This window comes from Peromyscus californicus, unplaced genomic scaffold (genome assembly GCF_007827085.1).
Source record: "Peromyscus californicus insignis strain IS unplaced genomic scaffold, ASM782708v3 Scaffold_22__1_contigs__length_63687245, whole genome shotgun sequence".
In the NCBI taxonomy this organism is placed as follows: domain Eukaryota; kingdom Metazoa; phylum Chordata; class Mammalia; order Rodentia; family Cricetidae; genus Peromyscus; species Peromyscus californicus.
In genome coordinates, this window is record NW_026294525.1 from 38,775,065 (window position 1) to 38,800,447 (window position 25,383).

At 42.4% G+C, this 25,383-nt stretch overlaps 2 protein-coding genes across 5 annotated transcripts in view; both read right to left on the minus strand.

The window, feature by feature from the left end:
- The window catches only part of Nkain2 (sodium/potassium transporting ATPase interacting 2), a 1,070,529-nt gene that overhangs the window by 120,536 nt on the left and 924,610 nt on the right, over positions 1-25,383 (minus strand). The gene's annotated exons all lie outside the window — the stretch shown is intronic.
- On the minus strand, positions 12,906-16,184 carry LOC128118561 (splicing factor YJU2-like). Its single transcript, XM_052751295.1, is given in 2 exon segments — positions 12,906-14,053; positions 14,056-16,184. Coding segments are annotated over 2 exon segments (933 nt in total). The 5' UTR covers positions 14,612-16,184; the 3' UTR covers positions 12,906-13,676.

Genomic DNA, 25,383 nt, shown 5'->3' on the forward strand with positions numbered 1-25,383 from the left:
ATCAAGTAAAGGATAACCAGGCTACAATCCACAGCCCCAGGGAGGCTAGATAACAAGGAGGACCCTAAGAGGGACACATGGATTGCTCTGGGAGAGGAAATAGAAGAGATCTCCTAGGTAAATTGAGGGCAGGAGTAGGGGGGATGGGGGGTGGTAGGAACTTGAGGGAATTGGTTGAGTGTGCTGGGTGCAGGAGGTAGGTTGGGGGCCAGAGGGGGAGAGTAAGGAAAGAGAGATGTCTTGATAGCAGCCGGAGGGGCATTTTGGGGTTAGGAAAAATCCTGGTGCCAGGAAAACTCCCAGGAATCCACAAGGATGACCCCAGCTAAGACGTCTAGCAATAGTGGAGAGGGTTCCTGAATTGGTCATGTACTGTAATCAGATTGGTGACTACTCTAATTGTTATCAGAGAGCCTTTGTCTAATAACTGATGGAAGCTGATGCAGAGATCCACAGCCAAGCACTGGGCCGAGCTCTGGGAGTCCTGCTGAAGAAAGGGAGGAGGGACTGTACTAGCCAGAGGGGTCAATTTCACAATGCAGGGGGCGGGGGGGGGGGGGGTTCCCACCAAGACAGCTGACCTGAGTTCATGGGAACTCATGGACTCTGGATCAACAGTTAGGCAGCCTGCATTGGACTGACCTAGGCCCTCTACATGTGTGTGATAGTTGTGTAGCTTGGTCTGTTTGTAAGGCTCCTAGCAGTGAGATCAGAATGTCCTGCTGCTTCCCATGCTGGATTACCTCACCCTCAACTTGATGTGCCATGCTTTGTTCAAGCCCATGGGAGGCCTGCCCCTTTCTGAATGGAGATGGAGGAGGGGTGGAGGAGGACTGGGGTAGATGAGAGCCTGGGGGAGGGAACAAGAGGAGAGGAGGGAGGGGGAAGCTGTGGTTGGTATGTAAAATAAATGAAAATGTTAATTTAAAAATAAAACAAAAAAGTAAAAAATAAATTGTCAGCATAGCAATGCGTCTTATGTTCTATATCTAGTGCTTGCCCACTTATTGAATGAACAAAATGGGTTGCTCATTTGGGGCAGTGACAAAATGGGAAGCATCCAGGATATAGTGGGAACTGTTATGTGGCTGAAGAACTTAGTCACACTTGCAAAATTGTGCATAGTTCAACATAAGTAAAACTTACACGTCCAGACTTTTTTTTTCCCCACAGCAAAACGGGTTCTTTTAATTCCTGAAAACAGTAAAATTGTTACAACTTATTACAAATTTAGATATTTGCTTCAGACCATGACAATGTATATATCATTTTGCCCAATGAATCAATTAATGGAGATTTTTTGCAAAGAAGGCCAAAGGCAAGGAATACAGTTCTGTATACACAAATATTGTAGTTATAGCAACAAGTTGGAAACAACCCAAATGTCCAGGGAGAGGTGACTAGGATAAGTAAATTGTGGTCCCATGGCATACACGGATCTTTTTTAAGTTTGTAAGGAGATCTCAAGGCAGCCTCTAAAGAAACAAAGAGGCATGTTCTGATATGTCAGAGAAGTGATGTCCTTGGGGGCTCAGGTAGATATGTAGCTTCACAGTGGTAAAGTGAGAAGTGACTTTCTAATGCTGTATGTCATGCTTCCACGTATATAAAAATATATGTTTTGAGATGCACAAATAAGCAAAGAGATGCATATATAAACACTGAGAACATGCAGAGCGAGGCTCTGATGTGATTCTTTCATCCTTCTGGACACACTGTGTGTGGGGTGAGCGCGCCCACTCGCTGTCCCAGGTGCTGGGTGATTTGTTCACACTCTGGTGTGAGTGCACCATTCCACATGCAAAGTTCATCTGGGACAAGACAAGGGAAACACAATGATGCCTTTACATCTCCACTTATCCACCCCACATACACTCAGTGCTAGACTACAGGGCAGTGTTTGTCAACCTTTCTAATACTCCAACCCTTTAATACATTTCCTCATGTTGTGGTGGCTCCCTCCAATCATAAAATTATTTTCATTGCTACTTCGTAACTGTAGTTTTGCTACTGTTATGAATTGTAGTGTAAATATTTGATATGCAGGATATCTGATACGCAATTTCTGAGAAAAGGGTCATTCGACCACCCCTCCCCCCAAAGGCATTGTGACCCACAGGTGGAGAACCACTGATCTTGTGCAAGACGAGAATGCTGTCTGAAACCTTGTATGTAGCTTACTGAAATGCTTCTGGTTTTAATTGTTATTTAATTGTGTGTCTATTAACACTGAAGTACTCTCCTCATCTGAAATAATTTTCATATAACAGGAACATCCAGGCCACAGTGGGAACTGTCACTTTGTGGCTGAAACACTTAGTCATGCTTACAAAATTAGACATAATTCAACATAATCAAAACTTACACATCCAGACTTTTGAAAATTACAGTTTCTATAACAAACATCTGATCTGCAAGCTATCTGTATTATTGGCTGTGCATTTTCTTTCTTCCTTTAAAGTAATTTCTCCTCCTATCCATACAGTATTGTAGGTTATGTACCCAAAAGCATCCACACAATTCTCTAAGTTTCTAGTCTTCAGAGGTGTGGACTCAGGTCTCTGGACATTTCTAATATGCTTATGGAGTGAGCTAGTGAAGTCATGAATCTTGAAGGAGATTCTATAACTGTTTTTCTAAACCAGCCTAAATTTAGCTGTGTTCTAAATACTTAACCTTGTACCCACAGGTAAGTTCAGGTCTCACCCAATCATCAAAGAAACATCTCCTTGAAACAGATGGAGACCACTATAGAATCACCACCAGTCAAAATGCAGAGAACATGTGACCCTGTAGTCCCCAGTTCTCACAACCACTACCTCTATGTCTCAGGGATCATAATGATTGTAAAAGCCAGAGGAGCAGAAAGTTTGTTGTAAGATTGTAATCCTAGAAATGTCAGAGGCGCTACATCCATGAAGTCTCATCAACATGGTTGCCTAAAATAAGGTTCAGTCAACGACACCAATAGATAGACTAACATGGAAGGGAGAAATCTCATGGTACCTCTGATAATTTTTTAGCGGTGCTCTTGCCCCCAAGAAAAAGTCATGAAACATAACAGAATCCATTAACAAGAGTTTTTATCAAGACAAATAAAAAGGGACAGATGTGATCAGGCTTGTGGAAGGACACATGTGAGAAAGGGAGAGGGGGAGAGACGGGACATGGGGCCCGTCTTATAAAGGCCAGGACACACCTGCGCACACAGGCCAATGTGGCTATTCCATGCATGTGCATAGATCACGTGGTCACATCTGCATGATTACATGACCACGTAGCCATGGGGCATGGGTTATGCAGGACTTGGAAATGACTAGGCAGAGATGACTAAGTGTCCCGCCAGGCATGCACGACCATGGGGGCATGGTTGGAATTGTTATCAGCCTCAACCATCAACAAAGAACTACAAGCAACTAAGGAAGGCTGAGATCAGGCGAAATAGTCTGCACCAGGGAAGAGCCCCCAAACTGGTTAACCAATACCAAGTGTTCAGCACTGAAATTATATAAAGACAAGTAGCATTATAGATTGATCAGCTTGCATATTTATATATAGGAATATATACACATATATAAAACGTATATATGCACACATATATGTATGTGTGTGTGTGCATGCCAAAACAGTTAAAAAATAGAGGCCATAATTTGAGAGAAGGCAAGGAGGATGCATGAGAAGAGTTGGAGAGAGGATAGGGAAGGGGGGGAATGGAGGAGATGTAATTATATTTTAATTGCACTTGGGAGGCAGAGGCAGGCGGATCTTTGTGAGTTCGAGGCCAGCCTGGTCTAGAGAGCGAGATCCAGGAAAGGCGCAAAGCTGCACAGAGAAACCCTGTCTCGAAAAACCTAAAAAAAATATATATATATATACATATATATATATATATATATATATATATAAATAATTAGTAATTGCCTTTGAAAGACTGTCTAAACTTTATTAGGAACACACACACACACACACACACACACCAAGTGGAGAAATGATGAGTCATGGCATACTGTTGGTAAGAACAATAAGCAGTGTAGCTAGTATAGAATAATATATATATATGTATATATGTATATATGTATATATGTATATATATATATACACTTGAAATGGAGATGTCATATTACCCAATAGTCCCATATTGGTGTGTATATACACAAGAGTTGAAATCAGGATCTTGAAAAGGGATGTTATAAGACTGCGATTTTATGGACATTAAAATCATAACAGAAACTTAGAAGCAACTCAAATGGCTGCCTACAATTGAAAAAGTAAAGGAATTGTGGTATTTTGCATCAGAAAGGAAGGCTTTTCTTATATGCTTAAATAACCTTGAGAATATTGAGCTGAAGAAATAAGGAGGCCACACAAAGACAACTGCTGTGGGATCCCGTGGAATCCAGAAAGCAGACACAGGGCTGGAAGGAGGGCTGGGAGGGACAGCTGCTTAATGGATTTTTGGTTGTTTCAATTTTGAAGATGAAGGGTTTTGAAAACTCGGCTGTACACCGATGTGAGCGTATCTGACACACTGAATGATACACCCGTAACAGCTAAGGCGATGAGCTCAATGTCATGTGCATTTGCCAAAATTAACAAGAGCTGGTGTCACCACTGCCACTGTTGCCACACGTGGAGGCACTGACATTTATGCCTCTGCTTCCTCAAACATGGAGAGCATGAAAGGAAGTCATGCATGGGCAGCGGTTTGAAGAAATAAGGTAAAAATTAATTATCTGTGGGGAAAGGAGAGTCTTGCAAGACTATAAACTGAAGGAGAAGGTTCGACAGACGGAGAAACACTGATAATGCAAAATGTTGGAATATGATAAAAAAAATATGTGGTTTGTAATTCACAATGAAAACCTGGCATCTGCTCTTCTCAATGTCCTTAACCATTCAAAGATAGCACGAGAAGGAGGGCTAGATGAAATGCCGAGGGACTGACTCCAGCTGCCCGCATTACTAAGATTTGCTAATGAAAATAGCAAGGTTGTAGTTCAAAGTCTTTAGTTATCCCACTTGAACCCTGTCGCCCCTGAAGTACAGAATGCTTGCTAGCCCCACACGTGCCAGATGCATTATCCTTACACTGCATACCTATTGTCAGCGTGAACTACTGACATGATCCCATGAATGAAATGTTGGTTACTATTTCCCATGACACTGCTGGGGATCCGGGTTTTATTTTGTCCCTTCCGACTTTAGAAACTCTAATTTGGAAGTTTACAGATCCTACAGTTCTCACCTAAAAGTGTACAATCTGGTTCTCAGAGTCCTCTGGGCTGTGCAGAGGCCAGGTCATGTGGGTCCTAAAGTGTATCTCTGACATTTGTTTGTTTATGTGTCTGTGTGCAAGGGCAGGCACATGTGACATGGCATGCATGCGTAGGGCAGAGGAGAGTGATGTTCTTGCCTTCTGTCTTAGTTGAGACAGGGTCTCTTTTTTCTATTTTTCACCACTGCAGGTAAAATTGACCTGCAACCTTCCAGTGTCTCTGTGACCTTGCTGTCTCTGATTCTATCTTCCTGGAGGAACACAGGCATTATGCACACATGCTACAACGCCTGGCTCTACATGGATTCCAGAGTTTGAACACAGACACTCACTTTTGTACAGCCAGCATTTCACACACTGAATGATCTACCATCTCTCTTCCATTCAGCATCCATTTTGTAATGTGAATGTCCAGCCTATTTAATGTAGAGAAAATCTAAGTGGGTTCTAGGCTTAAAATATCAGTGAAGCCTGGAGGGATAGATGGTATTATAAATGAAGATTTTAAAAATTACATTTATTTATTTAGTATGTGGGTGCACATATGGACATAATGGAGACACACACATAGGCAGAGACAGAGAGACACAGAGACAGAGAGGAGATAGAGGGAGAGATAGAGACAGACTGTCAGTGCTGTGGATATAAATCACTCTGTATGCTGTTAATGTGTTGCTCTGATTTGGTTGATAAATAAAATGCTGATTGGCCAGTAGCCAGGCAGGAAGTATAGTATAGGCAGGACAAGCAGAGAGGAGAATTCTGGGAACAGGAAGGCTAAGTCAGGAGATGCTGCCAGCCACTGCCATGAGAAGCAAGATGTAAAGTACCAGTAAGCCACAACCCACGTGGCAACTTATAGATTAATAGAAATGGGTTAATTTAAGATATAGAACTAGATAGCAAGAAGTCTGCCACAGCCATACAATTTATAAGTAATATAGGTCTGTGTGTGTTTACTTGGGTCTGAGTGGCTGCAGGAGCTGCGTGGACACAGGAAAACTTCAGCTAAAGATGGCACTCAATGGTTCGAGTTTCCACCTAAAACCTGACAATACTTAATAAACAATTCAACAATTCATAAATATCTTGTCTCATGCGGGTGGCAAGATGCCGCAACAAACAGACTTGAGCTACTCTATGGTAAGTTCGTAGCATGTGGGCTTGACATATTCCCGCCAATTTACACAGAGGTTTCTGTAAGCCACACAACATGGTGTGTGGTGGATTTAGCTTTCGCTAGTACAAAAAAAAAAAAAAAAAAAAAAAGAGGTTTCTGGGCTACATGCTGCTTTGATAGAAGCATAGAACCACTGCTTCTAAGAGTTGATGGTATACATGGCTCCCAGACCCAGAGCTGGTGGTAAACATACCACTGCCATGTTGGGAAACTGAGGTGGGTGGAAATGCTGCAGTTTAAAGCAATAGATTCACAATAAGACAGATTCAAATGGGATAAACCTCTAAATGGTTTACAATGTGTATAAAAATGTACGTAGGCTTGGAAGAGAAAAAAAAGTAATGTATACAGTTATATAAAGAAATAGTTTTAAAAAATAAAGTCTTTAAAGAAAAAGTAAAAGTAATATAAAAAATAAGCCACATAAAGATGGATATAACACAGAGAATCTGGATTGTGCTGTCTTTGGGATTTTTAACTGCAGAAAGACATTTGATTTTAAAGACTGCTCAGTTAAACACACACACACATACACACATATGTATATACATACATATATATATGTTAAAGGTACCTTGACTTCAAAATTTTGATCTAAGGATATGTTGCTTTGGAAAGGAGGCTCTGCTTTTATTTCCTCATGAAGCAAGAGGCTATGAATTTGTTATTGAGATACATCAGGTTTGACCAGCCAAGACCCTCTGAAAGGTCTCTGATCCAACATCCAGAACAGTTTCAAGATAACTAGCTCAGACAATACAGCCTCACAGACTACTCCATAATCCTAAAATTTTCTTTATGTCCCCATAAGAATACAGCACCCTCATCCAGCAGAAAGTAGTATGAGAAACTACACCCAAATTCCCAAATATACCAACTGGATTTGGAGATGGAATTGGCTCGTTCCTTCTCTAAACCCAAACATACTGCTAAAAAAAAAAAAAAAAAAAAAAAAAGGTTGAGAGATTCTTCTGTCCTATATCAAAAGAGTCCTCTGGTATGGGACAGAGAAAAACCAATATTTTTATTTAAAGCAGGTTGACTATAAATGCAATCTCTTTCTAAAGAAGAAAAGGGGAGAGTATAGATATATAGGATGAAAGGGTAGATTAATGAACCTACTTTTAAAGAGCAACTTGTTTAAAATGTTTTACATTGGTATAGATTTTAGTTTATTGATACAAATTTAAAGTTAATTTTGTTATTTTATATATATATATATATTTCTACTCTTGTTTAAGGTATTATGTGTATGTAACTCATTTAAATTGTAATGGATAATTAAGAAATACAGGTTAATAACTAGTCTTCTATGATAGTCAAACTTATAGTTATATTAAGTTTTCTAGGTATACATAGACATAATTCAATTAATTAGGTAATCTTCAAATACTTCAAAGACCTACAGAATATGGCATTTAAAATGTTTTAAAAATGTAGACTTTCTGGACAGTGAGACATGTCTGCTCTTGGCAGCACCAATTTACTTCAGAGAGGAGGATGGGCATTGAAGACACTCTATATGGAGTTTATCTTCTTCTTGCAAAAATAGCCATTTGGGCAAGAAATTCTTCTTTCCTGGACTGCTTGATTGACTGGACATGCAGGACCCATAGGAAGGTGACCACTGAACTTTGCTTTGCAAAATGGTCCTTCAGGTTCCTGCTTTGCAAAGGAAACTGCCAGACATTCTACAGGACACAGAGAGAAGTGACTGAGAGACTCTAGACCTATGGGCTGAAGACAGATGCCCCAACTTTACAGAGGAACTTTGAATAACTGTCCAGGCTGCCAGCTATCTCTGTCTACTTTTGCAAGACTCCCGAAAGATGCTTGTGTCCTCCTGTTTCTCAGGTCTTCTATATCCTTTTGAGGTCTTTGATGTGTTGAAGACTAGTTATAATTTCCTTAGTTATGATAAAAGATAAGTTAGATATGAAATCTTAGACTCACAAATATAGGATAGGATATCTTCTTTAATTTTGCCAAATACAAATAGACCAGATAGTGTAACTATAATTCTTGCTTGATAATTGTTTTGTTATATGTAATTTTACTATGTTAAAGTTAAAAATCTTCCTTTTTGAAAAAAAAAAAGAAAAAGGGAAGTGCTGTGGATGGATATCAATTGCTCTGTATGCTGTGAATGTGTTGCTCTGATTTGGTTGATAAATAAAATGCTGATTGGCCAGTAGCCAGGCAGGAAGTATAGTATAGGCAGGACAAGCAGAGAGGAGAATTCTGGGAACAGGAAGGCTGAGTCAGGAGATGTTGTCATCTGCCGCTGCCGTGAGAAGCAAGATGTAATGTACAGGTAAGCCACAAGCCACTTGGCAATTTATAGATTAATAGAAATGGGTTAGTTTAAGACATAAGAACTAGATAGCTAGAAGCCTGCCACAGCCATACAGTTTATAAGTAATATAGGTCTCTGTGTGTTTACTTGGGTCTGAGCAGCTGTGGGCCTGAGGTGGACTAGAGAAAACTCCAGCTATAAGTCAGTGAGACAGAGACACAGAAAGGGACATGCACATACACAAACAAACACACACACACACACACACAGAGAGAGAGAGAGAGAGAGAGAGAGAGAGAGAGAGAGAGAGAGAGAGAGAGAGAGAGAGAGAGAGAGAGAGAGAGAGAGAGAGAGAGAGAGAGAGAGAGAGAGAGAGAGAGAGAGCCATTTGCTGTGGTATGTGTTGGTGGAAATCAGAGAATAACTTGTTGGAGTCAGTTATCTCCTTCTACCATGTGGTCTCAGGGATCAAACTCAAATTGTCAGGCTTGGCAGCAAGAGCCTTTCCCTACTGAGCCATATCACCAGTCCAAATGCTATTTTAAGATAGCACATATTTCCACTAAAAGTTTCAAACTGTGCCTGACACAGAGCCGAGCAATATTTGAAAGGTAGTAATTCAGAGATTTCAGGAGTCCAAATAAGCTTATTTTTGCATGCATTAAAATCACCTACACTATGCAAATATTTTTTATTTTCATTATATTTTTCTTCACGTAATTTACTGTCGCTTAAAATTAATAGGTCTATGTCCCCTACACTTAGCAGAAACAAATAAATATTAAAGAAACACACACAAACAACAATCAACTAATTTGCTGATTATTGGGAAAGGGGAGAGGACCTTAATGAGTCCAGTGAATCAGACAGAAAATGAAAATTTTTGACAGCTTATACTGATCTCTGTGAAACCTGCCTAGTGCCCCTGCTATTTGTCACTATAAAGAAGATAACACATGTTGTGTTGCTTTATTACACACTCTTTTCCACTCCAGTTAACATATTTTCTTGATTTGTCATTTCTAGTACTTTAGCTAAATTTATGCCATTTTATTCCCTTCCGTTTGACTGATACTATGCATCTTGATTGCTTGCTGGAAAAATGATTCCATCCACTAAAGAAAGAATGCAGATTGAATCAACAAAGAATCCTATAAAAACCTGACATCCTTTGTAGGGTTTGACTGGCTGGCTACCCACAAACCTGAGCATGTGTGGGAAAACTTCTTTAGGTCTCTGCCAGCTGATTAACTTGTAGAAGCTAAGATCAACTGACAAATTCAATTATACATTCAAATTATATTTCTAAATTGGCTTAATTTTTTTAAAGTGATGAATGATCCTTAAGGGAAAAATTCCATTACAATACGAACAAGTAGAAATTAAGTCTCAGCCTTAACATGGTGCCTGTGCACCCAGACTTCCCAATTTTTGTAGAGTCATAGGATGGGTTTAATGAAGAGAAGTATCTGTTTATAGGCCAACCATGACATTTGCTTTCTAGGAAGGGAAGGAAGTTTAGAGTATAGAGAAAAGAATAGCTTTGAGAACACAGTGAGAGTCTTCTGAGACTCCACACTAGCCACGGAGACCATAAACAGACAGCACTGTTTGTCAACAAACCCTCTCCCAAGGTACAGAATTTGCTAATTCACTTCCTGGTTGGAGTAATTCAGAGAGAAGCCATTGCTGATTGCACAAGGCATTTCCCACTTAGGTTCTCACACAGTTGCATAGCGATAAGTAATGTGTTGCCAAACATCTGCCCCCTCTGGAGACTTAATGTACCATAGGCAGAAAAGAGAGAGAAATGTTTCTCATGTGTTCTCCTATTAGAGTTTGAACCACTGTCAGCAGCTGAACACTGCAAATCTCAATTTTATGGATCAACTTGGGACCTAGACTGTTACATAAAAATTGATTTTTTACACGAAATGGAAATTAGCCATTTTTCCTACAAATGCTATTGAAAAAAAAAGTCTATTTGACTGATAGATTATAAAGCAAACTGACCTTTTCCTTTTTTCCTTCTATACTGAGAAGTTAGCAAGACATATAAACTTCAATAAAAATTACACTAAACTCATTATCTAAATCTTTTTCACTAGTAAATCACTTTCATTTGTCAAAAATGACATGCAAGATTGAATTTTCTCAGTACTAACATATTTTCTGTATTGTAGTTTATTACCTTTTATTATTCAAATGCTACCTGTATTGTTTAATTATTGAAATTGACTCAGGGGAGCAATCCACCCAACTACATCTCCTTAAGATAGCTATGACACAAGGTAAAAGACTTGGAAAATTGAGTTTCGCCCTAAGTGCCATCTTTGAGTATTCTGTTAGATTACTTCAGATAAAGAAAAGTTAAACATGTAAAAAAAAAAATACACAGCAAGTGTGGTGAGACTAGGGTTGAATCCTGGACACCACAGCTAAATGTTGGTGAATTTCTTCAGTGGGGGAATATTTCTCACAGAGAATCAAAAGGACAATGAACAAGAATTGACATGCTAGTGATCATAGTTGAAGTACTGATAATAGAATACATACAGAGCTCACTAACTCACCTGTTGACCATCTGTAGCTAGAGTTTTCCTGCCTGGCCCACAGTCAGGACAAATCTCTCTTACCTGTCAGTCCCACAGTTGCTCAGACCCGACCAAGTAAACACAGAGACTTATATTGGTTACAAACTGTATGGCCGTGGCAGGCTTCTTGCTAACTGTTCCTACAGCTCAAATTAATCCATTTCTATAAGTCTGTACCTTGCCACATGGCTCGAGGCTTACCGGCATACTTCACGTTGCTTGTCATCATGGCAGCTGGCAGTGTCTCTCTGACTCAGCCTTCCACTTCCCAGCTTTATTCTCCTCCTTGTCCTGCCTATACTTCCTGCCTAGCCACTGACCAATCAGTGATTTATTTATTGACCAATCAGCAACACACTTGACATACAGACCATCCCACAGCAACCATCCAATGAAAGGATGAACAAAATGAGGCACATGCATGTGACACTATATATGGAAAGAAAAAGAAATGGTTCCTTCATGTATCCTACAATATAACGAAACCACTAAAACATTAAGCTGAGAAAAAGAAGCAGGGACAAATGACCGTGTATTTTATGATTATACTTTTTTTTTTTTTTTTGTGGGTTGTACAGTATATCAGAAAAGCCATGTAACCTGCTGCACTTTAGTTCCAGGACATTCCACTTCCATGTCCGTGCATGTCTGTCCCATGAATCTGTCCTGTCTCTGCACCAGCTTGTTCTGGATAGTGGACTTCCGTGTCTGGTCCCCTCATTTGCTCCACATTCCAGTCGGTGGGTGACACGCATTGGAGCTATGTGACTCTTCCATCATGCAGCACATAGCAGTGCTCAGTGTATACACAGACAAACAGGGACCTCCCTGACTGTCCACCAAATCTGGGAAGAAGTATGCCAAGGTATGGGGAAACATTGGTCCACAATGGGTCTGTGAGGCTGGTGGCCTTTAGTGTACACAGTGATACCCACTCAAAACCTCAAAACCTAAAGAGTCAGGAACGTATAGGGGACCAAAATGCCCCAGCCCCTAGGGAGGCAGGTCTTGCCTCATGCAGTCTGGTGGCAGATGCAGGGCTTGCCCTGAGAAGCCTCCCATCCGAAGACACTGTAGAAAGGTTTCCTGTCAACTGTGGGGCATGTTAACCCACTGCACCCAGCCTGAGGGAGGAGGCGTGACCCTGCCCACCTTCAGTGGCCCCCAGACTGATGAAGTACACACTTGTTTCACTGGGCCACAGCCTGAGGAAGATGCAATTCATTGACTTTCAAGGTCCCCGGGCTGATAGAGGAAGCACAGCCCTGATCCAGGTCCCCACTCTGGGGGAGGCCCAGCTGCTTCCCAGTGCTCTAGTCTGCTGGGGGCACAATGGGGCAGAGGCCTCACAGATCTCACTATAGCTTGTACATAGCACAGGGACCAGGTTTGTGATCAGCACAAGCAGAGGGCAATGGGGGGAGCTGGTCCAGCTAGTGTCTCTCTGTGCGCCCAGGACAGGTGGTGAGGTCAACTCTATCCTGGAGGCTCCTGTTGCCAGGGTCCCCCAGGGAACTGATGGAGGAGATGGCAGATTAGACCTGACAGTTCCCAGGACATGATCACAGCTGCAGAGATGGGAAGGTCAAGGTGGGGGTGGGGAGGGGAGGGCTCCAACCAGATCCTAGGGTGCACCTGCTCTTGCCTGGGGGAGGGGCTCTCACTTAGGGTGTGAGAGCCAAGAATTCCGGGGGAAAAGCAGACTCCAACACGAACATTTCAGGCTTAAGATCAGCTTGGTGGTTCACTGGGGAGGTGGAGGCTAGTCTGGGCTACATGGGCCAGTCTCTCTACTGCTACTCAGTACCAAGCTCGCTGTGTTCTATACAACAGACTCAGCCTCGGCAGTTTTCTTACAGTACCAGAACACAGACTAATGCAATGCCAAATTGTGAACGAAGGACACATGCTGAGGGTGGTGTTTGGCCAAAATTCCAGGTAAGGGTTAAGCCCTGGTTACACAGTCCGGCAGGGTTGCTCGCTGGTCCCCCTGATTGTCAATTGATTTTCTTCTTTTTCACACAGTATTATTGTGTTGTGGATGGAGCCCCAGGCCTTGTTGGGAGACGGTCCCCAGGGATCCTGCCCCATGCCAGATAGTATTCAGATCTGTCTGTAGCAGGAAGGGATGGTACCAACAGGCTCCCCATAACTCAAGGACTGAAGGAGTGGACCAAGCTGTCGATCCTGGGGCTCCTGGGGCTGAGGGACATTGCCTCTTCATACCCTGCCAGGACCCATGGCAGACACTGTCACGAGGTGTTTGCTGAGGGTGCCTTTCTTGTTCCCATCTCCTCTGGTTTCTTGGGTCTGTGATGCCACTGTGGGGGCTCAGCTGTCACTGTCCTCGCTGTCCCCATATGCACCCAGCTGGCTCAGGGAGGAGGCCCTGGGTGTCTGGGGTGCATGGCTGGCTGCCTTCCTGCTCTCGGGGGCACCTGCAGAAGGCATCTGGACCTGTTCTGAGCCCCTGTTGACTTCCACCTTTACCTTCTTTGGCACAACCAAGCTGGCCAGCTGTGCTCTACGGCCTACTGCCTCTGCCTTCCTCTTGGTCTTTAGCGCCTCATCCAGGATGGCTGTGGGGTTGGGTCTTGCTACTGCCCGTGGTCGGCAAGGCGGAGCTTCATCTTCTGAGTCAGAATCCTCCAGAAGCCTGGCGTGGTGGTGAGCCTCCTCCAGCAAGGCCGCCGTCTCGCGCTCGTCTGCTGTCGCCGCTGCTCCTGTGACAGGCGGTGCTGCAGGAGCATGGCCTCGAAGTCCACGTGCGCCTGCCGCTGGTTCAGGTCCTTCAGCTCCTGCAGGTTTTCCAGCACCTCCATCTCCAGCTTTGAGTCCTTCGTGCGGTTCTCCAGAACCTTCATGGGGTTGTTCAGCTCCTCATCCTCGCGCTCCTTCTGCACACGCTTCTCCTCCTCCTCCTCCAGGAGCTTCTCGGCCTGGAAGTTGCGCGTGGCACCATGCTCCATGGTGTACTCCGTGTTCTCCGGGTCTGTTTTGAACGTTATCTCGGCCAAGCAGCGCGTGCACTTAATGTAGAAGCGGAAGATCGGCAGGCCCAGGTAGGCCTCGTTCTGGACCGTTTCCTTGCGTGCATTGAATTTCTTCCCCTTGTAGATGTATTCTCCACATGTTTTACACCTCATGTTGAAGGGGGCCATCAGCCGAACCACATACTGCCGGTCCTTGGGTAGCTTGAGTTTCGGGATCTTTGATGGGTCGAAGTCAGGTGGGTAGTATTTGTTCAGAACTTTGCGTTCTGACATCTCGCTTCCTCTCGGCCGCACAAGCGAAGAAGTGATTTGCTTCGGCCCTCTCGAAGTTTATATCCGACCTGGGCCCCTGCAGTTCTCTTGACGTCACTTCCTCGGCCGTCTTACTGGCTGTAGCCTACAGGCTTTAGCGTTCTCATTGGCTGCAATCTCTGTCGATCAACACTGCGCGTGTGCTTTTGTTCTGTTCCTGAATGCTTGTAGGTGGGGAGAAAATAAAGGTTCCGGGAGCATCCGGACCGCCCGTGTGCGAGTATGCCAGGCTGGAAAGCCCGGGGAAAGCTATCCCAAGTCAATAAGATTTTGTCCGGCACCACTGCTCTATTGATGTTTGGTTTTGAGTCAGGATCTCACTGTGTAGCCCAGGCTGGTCACGAACTCACAGAGATCCTCCTGCCTCTGCCTTCCGAGTGCTGGGATTAATGGAGTGGCCACCATGCCCCGGGTCTGTTGTTCCTGTGTTCGTCCATTCCTTCCTTTCTGGTACTGTGGATCGAACCCAGGGTCGCACATGCCAGGCAGGTATTCTACCACTGAACCACTACCCAGCCCTCTTAATCTTCTTTTTTGGTTTTTCGAGCAAGGTTTCTCTGTGTAGCAGGGTGTCTCTGTGTAGCTCTCTGTAGCCCAGGCTGGCCTGGAACTCACAGGGATCCGCCTGCCTCTGCCTCCTGAGTGCTGGGATTAAAGGCGTGCTCCACCACTGTCTGGCTCCCTCTTCATCTTTTGAGACAGCCACTCCCTAAAACGCCCAGAGGGAGCTCTCAGTAGCCCAGGTTGGCCTTAAATTTGCAACAGCTTTACTGCAAGTCTCTTGAGTAGCTGGAAATTAGTGGCCTGCCTGGTTCTCATTATGTTTTTTTGTTGTTGGTTTGTGTTTTCTCTCTCTCTGATTTGTAAGACAGGAACTTGTCGTGTAGTCCAGGCTGTCCTTGAAATCTCAGTAATCCACCTGCCTCTGCCTCCCAAGTGCTGGGATTAAAAGGCGTGCACCACCACGTCAGGCCTAGACGGGTTTTTACATTTGCTTGTTTATTATTTGTGCATACAAACTATGGCAAGCCCCCGCCATTTTGTGGTTTATATGTTTATGAACTACCCTCATAGGGAAGTCCATAGAGATAGAAAGTGTCTATGTAGTCATTAGGGTTGAGAGAAGAGACAGATGGGAAGCAACTGGTAATAGGCCTGGGCCTTCTTTCCCAAGTGGTAAAAATACCCTGTACTTAGATTGTTTTGATGGTTGCACAACTGTGGATACACTAAAAACGATCAGATTGTGCCTTTAAAGTGGGTGAATTTTAAGTATGCAAATTATGCCTTAACAAGATGTTAAAAAAGACAATGTGAAATGATTCAATCACTAAATGTCACAGTGATCCTCTTTCCCTTCATTTTACGGCATTGAATAAATGGTCCTCAGAAACAAAATCAGGTAATTCAGACATTGTTTGTTGGGGAAGCACGTGTCTTTGAAAATTCTAAGAGAAGCCTTTCTTCTCAATTCCTTCCCCACGTATTCCCCTACTGTAGTTTGAACCGCTGTCACCAGTTGAATGCACTGAATCTGAGTTTTAATTTTACATTCTTGTGCATGGCCTGTGTGCGTGCATGAGTGCGTGTGTGCATGCGTGTGTGTGTGTGTGTGTGTGTGTGTGTGTGTGTGTGTGTGTGTGTGTGTGTGTTTGTGCAAATGAACCATGCGCATGTGTATGAGGAATGTAGAAGTCAGAAGACAACTTGTGAGAGGGAGTTGGCTCTCTCCTTTCACCTCGTGGGTCCCTGGGATCAAACTCTGGTCATGGAGTTTGGAGGCCAGTGCCTTTCCCTGCTGAGCCATCTCCCTCAGTGAGCAAAGGTACTTGTATTGAAATAGAATGTGGCAGAAGTAGCACTATTCTTTTCAAGGGGGTGTTCGTGGTACTCTCTGCTTATCATTACCATAGTTACTGGCATTATCATTCTGGAATTGCTTTTGAAAGGTTGTGATCATCCCTCTTGAGTACTCATAGTAATTATTTGAATCTGAATTTGAATTTTGAGCTATGATCAAAGCAGTAATCATGTTGAGCTGTATCTCTGGGGTTCAAAGGTCGGTATCTATCTGGCTTTACCCAAAAGAGGACTTCAAATTATTTTGATTTATAGCTGTGCATTAGCTATTTTACATATTCTCTTTCAGTATCAAAAGATGTCTTCCAGGCTCAGTGTAGGTAAGCAGGGTAGCAGTAAGCACATATTGCAGTTAGTATCATAGGGACTTGTGAGCAGAGGTGGCTATCTCAGGCCTTGCCAGGACCACAGCTGCCACAATTGGGCTCCACCCTAGCAAATGTAACCCAAAGAGATAAGGAAGATGGCTGGGGGACCTATGCACTGGAGGATGAAATTATGAACTGCAACATTGACAGTCTGTTCATCTTATCAGCTGCCTGGTAATAAGGAGGACGCTAGATGTCATTAAGGCCTTCTCCAGTTAGAAAGGCCTTACCTACCTGCAGGTCACCCTCGGTCCCCTAGCAAACTTCCTATGTTGGAGGTCTGTTTTTCATGAAACTCTCCCAGCAAAGGGCCTTCCTGTCTTCCCACTCAAGGTCTACCTCCTGACTAAATCTTCCACCCAAATGATCAGGTTGCTTAATGGGACTGCTGACCTGTGTGTCTCCAACATGCTTCTGACCATCAAGAGCCTATGGATCCTCTCTGATCCCAGTCTGTGCTCAGTGAAGCGGGCTGCCTGCTCATGGAGAAATACAAGTATGGTGCCCTTGTCTTCTGCCCATGGAGAGCCATCTGGTGCAGGTAACTCAGGCAGCTGAACTGCCAAGGCTAGACCAATCCTGTCCAGTGGCTATGGAGCCTTTCCTACTGATCTCATGCCCACTAGGGGCCTGAATTGAGACCAAGGTCTCTAGAAGCATGAATATGAGCATCATAGGAAGCTGGAAGTCAAGAATAGGTGCAGGAAGTCAGCACTAAGGTGGCTCTAATGGGCTGATTTCCCACTTCCCTCCCTTCCTACCCCATTCCTTCTCACTCTGTGCTATTGAAATTATGGTTGGGGTGGGAGAGGTTGCAAGTGTGGAGGGGCACTAGGACCTCAATTTGGGCTCCTAGATGAAGTTAGAAAAGCATAAAAACAGTTTTAAGCCACAGGGAAAACACATCATTAGAGAAAGTGACACCCATGAAGAGTAATTAACATTTCCAACTATTGCAATTTGTGAAGAAATTCTTCATAAGTTATCTCAAAAATTCCAATGAGAACTCTGAAAGATTAAAAAGAATCCCATTAACAGAACATAACACTTATGTATACAAATAGTGAAAAAGTAACAGCCCAATTCTTAAAGGTTCTTGTGTGTACAGTGGGTCTAGAGCTTGTTCTTTTTAAAGCTAGGAATGCTGTCTGCTCTGAGACATACATTGTAAAACGCACTTGCTGAGAAATCCTTATATATGATAGTGCTCATTCATTCATTCATTCACAGAAGGACCATCACATGCCAGAAGCTGTCTTTGGTATTGAGAATTTAGAGAACAAAAGAAGAAAAAATCTCCGGACCCCATGAAGTTTATCCTCTGGTTAGAAAAAAAATGTCAATAAACGCTTTAAAATTAATAAAATATTAGTAAAATATATGATAAACTTGATAGCATAGATAAAGCAAGAGGTGAGACATGAAACCACATGGATCAATCTGGGGAAGAGAGGACGAGATAGAGGGCAGAGCAGGTGCTGAGCACAAAGACTGAAATGCTAGTGCATACTCAAGAGGCAGTCAGAGAGAGAACAGGGGCCAGATGATGATGGAGATGTAGACAGTGTGTGTGGTGGTGTTTTTTTTTTTTTTTTAACTCAGTGATATATGGCACCAATAGGCATTTGAGGAGCGGATAACGTCTTAGCCGTGTTCTAAGAGGGTTACTGTGTCACTGTGTTTATCTGATAGGGAGCAAGGGTATGTGCCTTACAGGTATATCTACTGTCCTGTGGTCTCAAGTGGCGTTCTCAGACTCTGGTGATTCTTAGCATCCCTATGCCGTATCCTGGGTGCGGGAGTCCCTGCTATTCTCATTTATAAAGCTTCCCCCTTGATTCCCTGGCTGCTTATCTAGAGTGTGTATCAGAACTAAAGGAATCTAAGGTGGAAAGCATACTATTTGTTACTTCTAAACCAGAGCACTACAGATATGGGTGGGACCCAGAACTCATAAATCTAAAACCCGGGTCCTGAACCTGGAAGCCCTGATGTAAAGTAATGCACGATCTCAATGACACAGGTACCTGGAGTGGTTGGCACCTGAGTAAGTGCTGTGTTTTAGTATGTTTGTTGTCAGTGGAGTTTAAATATATGGCTTCAGAGTCTAATTCCATGGAAAGAAAGGACAAAAAGCAAATTTATCAACTTGATAGGAAAGAGTGAAGGAATGGCCCAACAAAAGGCCCATACTTATTCAATGCTCCCATTTCTGGGCTGGGGGGAAGACAGCACTCTAGTTGTAGCTGCACTTACTCCAACAACTTTCTTACGTGATATTTAGTAGTAGAATATTAGCAACAACCGGAATCTAGAGGTTCTAGTTTCCCTTTAGTTTGTGTACAATGAAGAACAAGGAAAGCAAGATCAAGAGAACGACACCAGGTGGCAGCTTGCTGATGCTCTGTAGAAATGGTAAGGGGAAGGGATCGGGCTGTCGTGTAGAAGCCTCTAGGGATACCGGTTGTGGCCCTCGAGTGTGCACCTCACGTGGTGATGGTGCTAGTCGCTTTAGGAGGACTGGGTAGGCCATGAAACCCCCTGACGTACGGTAACTTTGTTGGGAAACGTACTGTGGATGTCCCAGCAGATTTTCGTTCTCAGCAGCTTCAAATCAAGAAAGTACCATGTGTGGTTTAACTAGAGGAGAAGACTGTCTGTCTTCTAGAATATTCCATGTATAAAGTGCCTCAAGGGAGTAATGAGAAGAAGTGTACATTTTCCTTTTTCAGGGAGTAGATGTCATTTATAGTGCTAAGTTCGTGTGTGTGTGTGTGTGTGTGTGTGTGTGTGTGTGTGTGTGTGTGTATGCATGCATGCAGAGGACAGCCTTAGCTATTATTCCTTGGGTGCTGTGTACATTGTTTCAGAGGCGGAGTCTATCATTTTCTTGGAACTCACCATGTGTGCCAGTCTGACTGGCTAATGAGCCCCAGTAACCTGTCTCTGCCTCTGCAGCAGGGGCATTCTTACAAGGACTGATCACTAAGCCTGCATTTTCTTTTCTTCCCTCCCTCCCTCCCTCCCTCCCTTCTTTTGTGAGTTCTGAGAGTTAGAACTCAGGTTCTCTCCCACACAGGGCAAACACTATCCTGACTGAAATGCTACCCCAGTCCTATGGGGTTATAGTCAAGTGAATTCTATTTCCTGGGTGCTCAGCACTCTGAATAATTCAATCTTCGGATTCCTGAGACAGATGGCAAAGGTACTGTGACACAGCAAATGTTGTCTGCCATCCTCGGGCTCTGCCTCTCCCAGTTTCAATGAGGAACCTCCCTTTGCTCAGTCATGCATACCTGCTTCCTGCTTTGGAGCCTCTGTGTCTTGGAAATAGCCTGTCAGGTCCCATCTGCCACATGAAGTTTCCAGTCTCCAGAGAGTAGGATCTCCACTCTGAACTCTTGTCAGATGCTGGAGACCCAGAAGGGAATAACCCTTCCAATCTGCCCAAAATTGTTTTTGTGATATCAAGGCATGCTTCAGGGAGCTACAATATACTGTACTCAGATGAAAATGAGATTTGTAAGTACACTGCTTTCTTATCTAGGCAGCTTGAGAAACATCTTTCACCTTCCTAGGGAGAGCTGTGAAGGCTTTAAATTTATAGTCATTAATAAGCAGGATCGTGCAAACACAAATATTGTTTTCCTATATCAGGCAGGTGTGGAGAAAACCCAAGAATAGACAAAAGGCTTTTCACTAGTGAAAAATGGAAGTTAGACTTCATGTCAGCTCCAAAGAAAAGTGGATTACGGCAGGTGCAATTAATTGCCATTACATTTATTGGAACCTTGAAAACAATTAGCAAGTGTCCTGGTTGATATGACGGATTCATTAATCATTTAATATATTCCTGCAAATTGATTTATCCATCAAATAACTACCTCTGGTTGAATTACTCATGGCTGTGATTATGACTCTATTCCTAACACTCATGTTTTAAAAGGAAAGCAAAAGGCTTAACTTTATTCAGTCCCTTCCATTTTAGTGTTTAAATAGATTGGATTTTACTATTTGCAAGTTAGAGAACAGAGGAGCTTCACAGGAAGACATCTAGAAGGCAGGGGTAACTATGTTCAGGTCAGATGTCCATTTCACGGGGGACAAGTTTGTAGGGGCAAAGGACACACCTAGAGCGAAGTCTTGAGTATAATATACCTAGCCAGGACTTAGGAACAGCTAACCCCGTCCAAGTTAATTTTAAAGTTGCTAGATAAGCGAACAAACCCTGATAATCAAGGGACATTTCTCCCATGGGATCTCTGATAGGTAGGCAAGCCACAGCCTCTTGAGTTCATGCATCTATAGAGTGCGTGCTCTTTTTTTTTGCATGATTTTAATTATTGTAATTATGTTGTATTCAGAATAAAATCTTGCCTCTTTCATTTATCCTCTCACTCATGGAACGACAGAGTAAATCATGTATGTGTGTGCTCACGTGTGTGTGTGTGTGTGTGTGTGTGTGTGTGTGTGTGTGTGTGTGTGTGTGTGTGTGTGTGTGTGTGTGAAGACCCAAGGACAGCTTTGGCTGGGGTTCCTCAGGAGTCGTCCACCCTGTTTTTTGAGGCCATGTCTCTTAATTGCCTTGAACTCACCAAATACTCCAGACTGGCTCCCTGCCTAGTTGAGCCTCAGGAATTCTTTCGTCTCCACCCAGGAATGGGATTACAAGTGCATACCACCATGCCTGGCTTTTTTGTATGTGGGCTTTGGAGGAAAAAAATCAGGTCCCTGTGTCTGCAATGCAAGCTTTCCTGACTGAGCTCTCTTCCTAGCCCCTGCACAGTGTTATGATCCTTTATGTATGAGGGCTCTGAAACCCTTTTATTGTCTCAATTCTTTGGATATATTTCCATTCTGTGGTTTCACCATTAGAAGTAATCACAATACTCCAGATATGAAGTGATGGGCTGTGCCTTCTTCCATTAATGGTGTTAATAGATTTTTGGATGCAACTTTTGTCTCTACTTGAAAGTTTCTGAACATTTTAACTCATCTTGGTCTTTCCCTCAACTAAAAATTTACAAATGCTTTTTGCCATCTCTGTTCATACCATAGTTCACTATAGTTCAGACCAAAAGGAAGATATTTCAGGCTTTCTTAGGAAAAGAAACATGTGCCACCAGTTTATTGTGCTGATAAATGTAGGAATATGGATTTGAACTTTTTTACTTCTGTTTGATAACTATAACCAGATACAACCTGGCACAATCTTCTGGAATCTGCCCCTTTCTCTGTGGCACCACAGACTAAAGGACAGTTGCATATATGGGTTGATGTAGTTGTCAAAGAATCATAGGAAAATCAATGAATATTTGTATTAAAGAACCAACAAAATAACAGACTTTTCTACTATACAAACTCATTTGAGGTCAGCGACTTCCAAAGTTGCCCAAGGCACAGAAGGAAGCAACATGGTGACCTACACTTGGTTCACAGATGATGATGGCAGCTGAGGTCTGGGAGATATATTCACACAGAGTAATCTGTTCCTTATTTTAGCCATTTATGTCTTTGAAGGATGTGATTTATCTGATTTTAAAGACTCCCACAATAAGTAAAGTTAGTCAGAGTCAGTCTTGAAGGATCACTGGATTGTTCCAGATTACAGTCTTTTTTGTTTGGTGATAGTGCATTTAAGAAAAGTTTATGACTTTCCTGACATACAGTACTGGAAAAAAAATTCTCAGTTTAAATACACCCAGGAGAATGATGCAAACAGTAGTCATGTCCTTTTCTTGCATGCAACATTTGCTTTATCTGGCATGTGAGTTCAAGATGACATCTAAGCCCATGGATCTTATTTTTAATTCATTTTCAAATAAAAATGTTATACAAGTAAAGCGGTGAGCCAAGTTTGACTTTATGAAGACACACATTTTAAGACGTATATTTAATTTGGAAAATTACCCATACAGTATTGAAATGGTTCCCCTATTTTCTCAATGCCATGTTAGCATTTTAAATCACTGAAGCAAGTCTGTCTTTGGGACACAGAGATATGATGACCGACGTAAAGGGCATTTGTGCCATGAGCTTAGCTTTAGAAATTTTACATCCCACATCGCCAAGGAAACTAAAAAGCATTACTAAGTTAATGGGAAAAGGGCAGAAGTAGCACTGAGGCAGGGGGGATGGCAGTGTGATGAATATGAAAGACAGATAAGCCTTCTAAAAATAATTTCTCCCTTTCCCCTCCCACCCCCATGTGATTGCCTTCTTCTGATGCTTTGCTAAGATCCTCTAATGTATCTAAAGAAGCGCCATTGTGAAAGAAAGTGAAAAGAGTATTGGCAAGACTTTTTTGGCTGTTCAGATTTGTCGGCCTGAAAGATTCAGGAAGGCAGTTCCCATTGCTTGATAACCATTCAAGTCATCACCAATCTTCCCATGTCTGTTCGTAAACATCTTAAGTACAAATATGTCACAAGAAAAAAAATCGATCTTTTATATCCATGACTTATGAGGCTGGGATTTTTATGAAATTCAAAATACGATATATTTATCACTATGGAAAATGAAAATTAAATATTCAAAAAGTATCAGTGCATTTCGGAATGATTCCCACATCTAAGTCTGTGCTTTGACATTTTTATCATGTATATTGATATACAGGAAAATATGTAGATGTAGTAGCACTGTTAAATGTTGCCTAATTAAAACCTCTCTTCTGAGGAGAAATATTTTCAATATAGCAATGAGTTTAAGCTGCAACTGTGTTCAAGGTCTTTGACCATTTACATATGTCTAGTGAGTTCTGTAAGTTACACCACAATTGTCCAGCCTAAATTATGATGACAAGATAGAGGGAATCCTAGTTCCAAACTGTACTAAAACTATTTGACATCTGTATTAGGGACTACATGATAAGTTTCTTAAACATAAGAACTATTTTATGGCAGAATTGGTAATGACCAAAGCACAACTTTAAAAAAAAAAAAGTACCACACAGTTTATTTTGGCCCAGACAGTAAAGTTGGGTGTCACAGTGTAAACCTGTAATCCTGGTCTTAGGAAAACACAAATAGAATGGTTTCTAGGAACCACTGGTTATCTAGTTTAGCTGAATGAGTAAGTACTAGGCTTCATGAGATACTCTGTCTTAATAAGCAAGGTAGATGGCAATTAAGGAATACATCCCCTCCCCTCATTCATAATGAAAAACTAATGACACAAATAACAATATACATTGAAGAAATGTTTTATACGTTCTTGTGGTTTGGTGTCCTGTCTCATAGCATTGCAACAGAAATCATTACATGATGAGGATGGAAGATAAAATATTTAGTAGAAATGATGGCTGGGAATGTAACTGTAGCTCAACAGTAGAATGGGGGTCATCTTGTACAAGATCCAAGTTCCAGTCCCAGAAAAAGTGGGAGGAATCTAGCAACTCCTCTTTAATAGTGTGTGAGGTTGGAACCCAAGCCTCATATATCTAGGAAATCACCCTGTTAATGAGTTATACTCCCAAACTTATAACTGTACATATCTTAGTGTGTATATGTATATATCTTTAATTTTAGCAGCTAAGGGGGTGGGATAGCAGACTACAGTTAAAATGAAAGTAGAGATATGGAATATTGGGAGTCTAAAGGCTGAAGTAGGGATGGGTGTAGGAGTGTGGGGGGAAGGGGTAAAGAGAAGGGCTACTGGGGTTAAAAGAATAAGAGGAGATGGGACAGAGGAGTGGGAGAGACAAGGGAGTAGTAGACGAGTTAACCAAACTAAGGATATGTAAAAAAAAAAAAATTAAAAATACTACTTTAAAAAGGGGGGTGGGAACTATCCTTCATGGGTGGACAATGTCACTACCAGAATATATGGCTAATTAAATAAAAATTACAGTACAAGGAATGAGATACCTCCCTATGAGGTATCTTCCTTGGTCAGGAAGGCCCCAAGAATCTCTAAAACCAATACAACTATTGTCATTGTCCTTGATTACTCACTATAATCACTCAGTAAGATATCACTGCTGAAGACACCAAGTACTTTGTCTGTAGGTCACAAGTAAATCAATATTGAATCAATCAATGGACTTCTTTCTTCCCTGATGGCTAGCTTTTATGCCAGAGGGGCTATGAAGGCTTCTGGGGGAGAAAAGACATTAATGGTTTTACCTAGAACTGTACCCTGAATGATACAATACTGACCTGTTTGGTAAGATGTACATACTAGTGCAATAATGGCATGGCTGTTATTGGATAAAAGCTTTCTGATTTGAGCTGGGCGGTGGTGGCACACGCCTTTAATCCCAGCACTCGGGAGGCAGAGGCAGGTGGATCTCTGTGAGTTCGAGGGCAACCTGGGCTACAGAGTGAGTTCCAGGAAAGGCGCAAAGCTACACAGAGAGACCTTGTCTCGAAAAACCAAACAAAAAAAGCTTTCTGATTTGGTTTGAAGCATGCTCCATAGGAGTGGATTTCATGCTTGATACTATAATTCTATACAAAAGCCCATGCCTTTGAAGGTCATAGGCCCTAAGGCTAGCTGTCAAATTTC